Source organism: Orbicella franksi, chromosome 8, assembly GCF_964199315.1.
Source record: "Orbicella franksi chromosome 8, jaOrbFran1.1, whole genome shotgun sequence".
NCBI classification, from domain to species: Eukaryota; Metazoa; Cnidaria; class Anthozoa; order Scleractinia; family Merulinidae; genus Orbicella; species Orbicella franksi.
In genome coordinates this window covers 17,594,877-17,600,537 of record NC_138152.1, presented here as the reverse complement: position 1 = coordinate 17,600,537, position 5,661 = coordinate 17,594,877, and the positions used below count along the sequence as shown (strand labels likewise).

General features: G+C 37.8%; 1 protein-coding gene across 1 annotated transcript in view; it reads left to right on the top strand.

The window, feature by feature from the left end:
• The first annotated feature begins 2,261 nt into the window (after positions 1-2,261).
• The window catches only part of LOC145495178 (rho GTPase-activating protein 18-like), a 48,237-nt gene continuing 44,837 nt past the window's right edge, over positions 2,262-5,661 (top strand). The window contains exons 1-2 of the mRNA XM_081474757.1: positions 2,262-2,523; positions 4,319-4,489. Coding sequence (XP_081330883.1) covers positions 4,339-4,489 — 151 coding nt within the window. The 5' untranslated portion in view covers positions 2,262-2,523; positions 4,319-4,338. The remainder of the gene's footprint in view (positions 2,524-4,318; positions 4,490-5,661) is intronic.

The window sequence follows — 5,661 nt, the reverse complement described above, 5'->3', positions numbered from 1 at the left end:
TTCAGGCATACCCCAGGGAGTATCCTGAGGCCTGTTCTGTTCACAATCCATTTTAACGATATCCGTAAACCGCTGCAATTTTCGAAGAGATGACCGTCTGTAATTTATACCTCATTCAAAGACATTGTCACGATCCAAAGAAACCTAAACATAAACAACTTATGTCGTTGGTTCAAAGAAAGGGAACTGATAGTTTGTTTAAAAAGGAAAGACTGAGGCTATGCTCGTTGGAACTTCGAAAAGAATCAATCTTTAGGGAAATGAGCTCAATATCTCTGTTAATGGGACATGTATCAACAATAACTTTGTTTACAAGTACTTGCCAGTTGGGCGTTGACCTAGAGTCAAATTTAAGCCTCATATCACACTTTGATTGAACTCACAAGAGAGCACCAGGTAGAGCTAACCTATCAAGGTCAATCCGTTCGTCGCTTGACCAAAAATGTGCTGAGACAATCTATAAAACAATGATCTTACCCATTTTTACATACTGCGGATCACTTGGTCTTGGTTGGTCAGACACCCAAAAAAGTCTGATAAACTTGAGAACATTGAACAACGAAGTTTTAAAATATTGGTAAAAGCAAACTAAAACTACCATCAGCGGAGGAGTCAAGATTATTAATGAACTAATCCAACCTAGATCCATAACTTCAAGACTTCTATTTAACAAATGCTCAAGTGAACATGTTTACTACTTTTGTACGCCTTTTTTACCTTATTTTCACTATAGTTTTTTTCTTTTTTTCTTTTACAAGACACCCTTGATAACAGCGCTTAATACACTGACGGGTCATCCTGTTAAAATACTGATTCGTAATCATCATTATTATTATTATTATTATTACTATTATTTAAATTATTATGATTATGATTATGATTATGATTATAATTATGATGATGATGATGATGATCATCATCATCATCTTCGGCGAAAATATGAGTTTGTGGGGGAATAGTTACGTTCGTTGGAAACACTGCGTTTGTAGGCTACTGAGAGTTCGAAATAGTAGGGTTCAACTGTACCGGAAACTGTAAGAAGTAAAAAAGAAAGCTTCTGTCCTCGAGAACAATAATAGCAACAAGCATAGCCAAATTTGCAAGTGTTTTTCCTGACAATACCTCAAACTGGGCAACCATATACCCAATTCCGTTTGACTGGATAATTGGTAACAGGACTAGGATGATCAGAACTGTTACTCAGGATAATGGACTCTTTTCACAAATTCTGCTCATTTCAGTTCAAGATGAAAATATCTACTACTCCTCTCTGCACCTTTTGTGGCTTGAAAGTTAAACCCTTCTGGAAACCTTTCTGGGATGCTTTTAATGCCCGGGTTAACTCTTTAGACACCGCACTTCAGGTAAACGTGAAGTCTGCATACGAGCCAAGTGGCTCATCAAGCCGGAGCTCATCCCGGCCCTGTGACATGAAACGGCTATTAGTATATCTACTCTACCCTAAATGGGTTGCTATCCAGCAGCCAGCTAGCATTAAGTTCGCCGGAACTCCTTTATACATGCGGTTGGAGAGAGGTACTGTGAGAGTAAAGTGTCTTGCCCAAGAACACAACACAATGTCCCCGGCCAGGGCTCGAACCCGAAACACTCAATCTGAAGACAACTATATGACAAGCACACTAACCACGAGGTCCCTGCACCACATACCACTTACTTGTTGATACTAGATCTGGAAGAAAGTCTTATCTTTTGACTCTAAACAACTTCGGAATATCTGCGCATGGCCGCAAAAGATAACAAATGAGCTATATATGAGTTTAAACTATGACTGAAAACACGGATAAACTATTATTACTGACTAAACAACAAACTATGATGCTGAGACGAACACCTCACTATTTGGAAAATCAAGAGTCTTCGTGTGGAGAACTTCGAAGGTGAGACAAGCAACAAGGAATTGGATGCAGAGGATACGTACTGAACTGACCGAGGCAACATCTCAGCTTAAGATTCCTACATTTGTTTCATTGTGTTTGGTACTTGTAAAAGTAAGATTTGATATTGCAAGAGGCCAATTTCGATATATTAAAATTCTAACTTGGCTCCGAGGCAAATCATTCCTCATCCTCGATGTGATTTCTTTTGTCAGGCTTTTGTTTTGTTTCCCAAAACTTTTGAGGTAAGTTAGAATTTTAATTTATCGAAATTGGCCTATTTGAAGAATCAGTGAAAGTCGGGCAATTCTGGTTTCCCGTTGTAAATAAGTGTTTAGTTCCCAGTTTTGGACGATTTTCCACAGACAGGTGTTGGGAAGTGTTGGGGAAGTGTTGGGGTACCTGTGGGGATAGGGGAGAGAACCTGGGATCGAGGCCAGAGGGTTTCTCTCCGTTTCGCTTCGTCACGTGATTCGAATTGCCCGATTGTTGAACATGATTCATAACTTATTGGTCGGTTTTTCCCAATTTTTTGGAACATTTTGCTTTGAAGATGGAGCTGAAGTTAGCTTGCAACAAAGGAGGGTGAATATCACGTTGTCATCACAGGAAAATTAAACGTGACTAGGTAAGGCATTATCAGGAGAAGTTGGCGAATTTATGTCAACAAGTGTTAGACAACCTTGTTTCTGAAAGTCCTTATTTTCCCTTGTTATTTTTAGTCAATCGTGTCTTAAAATGTTCCTTCTTTTATTAATAACATGAGCCAATAGCATACCTTATATAATGTCAACATTTAAGCTTAAGCTTATTACTGCTTATTACTGTGGACGAGATCGTTCAGGTGCACAATTTTGTGAAATATGGTCGGTTTTTTGTTTGTTTATTCACTGTTCATTGTTTACCTCTATCGATGCAGTTGCACTTATTAACGATTGATAGTTACTTCATCCATGTTGTTCTGTCTAGATCTCAGCTCAAGTTTAACTCCTGTGGCAGAAATATTGAAACATTTGGTTTAACTTCAAGTTGTGCAGCAACCTAGATGCTGCAATAACATTTAGGTGACATAATCACATATAGGTCTACTGGCTAGTGCTTACTTCTGTGGGAATATATTTACCATCATTGCATTATGTTAGAGTCTTATCTTTAAGCTGGTTTGTTAATGCATTTAAGTGCTGCATGTGAGTTACAATTCAGGGCGTAACAGGGTAAGCAATTTCAAAATTGTATGAACATTCAGAGAGGGCTGAGTTGAAATTACAAGCACAATTACCCCCTGAATGGTACAACACGTGGTCCAGTGACTTATAATAAAGAAAAAAAAAAAAAAACATGTACCATGTTTCTATCAAGTTTTAGTATAAATCTACTAGTATTCTATCACAAATGCTGTTCTCTGAATGGCTCTGCTACTCACTGTCTATTCTGTTGTAGATAGTGAGTAGAGTAGCAGTGTGCCCTTGCTAACAAAATGATGGCCGCTTCTTGGCATTTTCAAAGTATCTGTGAACAGGATTTAGATAAAGTTTTGAACGAGCATTAGATTTATACTAAAACAATTAGATTATTCGCTCTTGATTTCTATACGTAATAGTTGACGAGGGCACAGCTCGAGTCAGCTATCGCGCAATAGAATATTGAGAGAAGGAGAAATGCTGTTGGAATAAGAGCTGACAGGCACATGTTTCCACAGCTTTTTCAAGTTTTCCCAAACCTCCACGAGTCAGGTAGTTGGTGTACAATCATGTGGGTGTCCAATCACAGGTATCCAATGACAACTTTTAGTAATTAGATACTTGCAATTGCATACCCACATGATTTACACATCAACTGTGCGTGCTCTAATGGCTTCTCAATTTTTCCTACAGTTTTTAAAGGTTGGAGTCATAGTCAGAGTAGTGAGAAAGCTTATGACCTAGCGAAAATCGGAAATCAGAGTTGTAAGCAGAGTTGTAAGCTCGACGGAATCGGAGTCGCAAGAATCAGAAGGTTTCCATTTTTTATGACTCCATCGCCAATGATCTAGGGAAAACTAGATTGTCAGAGTTGGAAGCAGAAGTGGAAGAACTAACCAATTGTGCTTTATGTCATAAAAAATAAAACCGTCTATTTCTTAAAGTCAAATTAACAATGGTTACTAAGAATTGCAAAACATGGTCAAGTAAATTAAAATATAATTAAATAAAAAGCTAAGAGCAGCTCACCAGTATTTGCACAAAGTTCTCTTTGTGAACGATACGAACAGCAATTGAAACAACACGAAAATGCAGTTAAATATTAACTGTACCACTTTTGAGTCTCAGAGTTATAATTTGACATTCTTTGGTATCCATAGCTTGCAAGTTCCAGCTTAACACTGGATAAAATTTACAGAATACTGGGCACTTTTACTACTAACCTTTCATTTCTCCTTCCAGCTGGAAATATCATCGGGCTTATGGCATTACGTATAAAAGGACATGGTGGTCATGCACTAGACCAACTGGAATATGACATATTTTGGACAGAGTTCAGGGCCATAGAGGAAAGCAGGAGCCCCATACCTGAAGAAGACCATGATGATGAGTCCAGTAAAGAACCTCCAGGAGGTACATGTATGGTTTTAAATGGTGTATGTAGAGATGTAGTATCCCAGTATGATCAGTAATCTGCGAGTTTTTGGCTGTCTAGATCTTGAAATCTCACGGAGATTCTCATCAAGATATCAAAACCTCGGAGGCCAAAAAACCTCGCAGAGAAACTGAGAGATTTCTCAGCAATCTTGACAGCATATCAAAATGTCAACATATCCAGATATCATAAATATCATAAAATGATTTATGATATCCAGGTATCATAAAATTAAATCACAAAATTCAGGAAAGTTAACACAACGTCAATGTTGAGAGTAATACATGTAACCTCTAGCAGACAAAAGAAACACACTGAAATATGACTCCACTTAATCAAAAACAACCAGATTTATTGACAGATAAGATCATCACATAAGGCTTTAATACAGTATCAGACACTTTCACCTTCACTTCACATTAAGCTACATTTTATGAAAGGAAAATCACGTTACTGAAATTAGAAATACAGGAGAACAAACCTTTATCTGTGGGTCAATGCCCTTTACCTTGAGCAAACAAGAATAATTAACCTGATGTACTAAACTATTTGTCAGCTGCGAAAAATTGAAGGAAATTCATCTGGCTTGGCTACAACGTCACGTCAGAATGAATGTCCTGAAACAGGTTTATCTTCATCAGCTTCTCAAGTTTTGCACTCTGGCAATACAACAATTTTGTTCTGCAGACACTGAGTTCAGTCGTTAAGTCATTTCAACAAGTCTTGAAAAAACTGGCACAAGATGTCCACAATTCTCTTGTGAACACTCATGGTCTTACTCACACTTGCAATAAAAACATCAGCAATTACTTTACCATATGTCTTTTTCTAGAACAAAGCAGCTCGTAACTAAGTTCTTTATACTTTCAAAAACATCTGACAGAAAATTTTCCACAACAAGAACTCTGAAACTAACTTTCCTGTCAAGACTTCAACTTTGAGGGATGGTGTGTACTTTATCCCATGTGACAAGACATCCAATCACAGTGCTTAGTTAACTACCTTAGTGAGAAGTATCCCCACACTCTGTCAGTTAAGCGCAAACAAAAGGGTGAGAAAGCTGTTCAAAAAAGGCAACCCTTACCATGATCATGGAGTCTGGAAATACTACAGAAATACTTCCGCTTATCCTGTTGATATGACACCACTA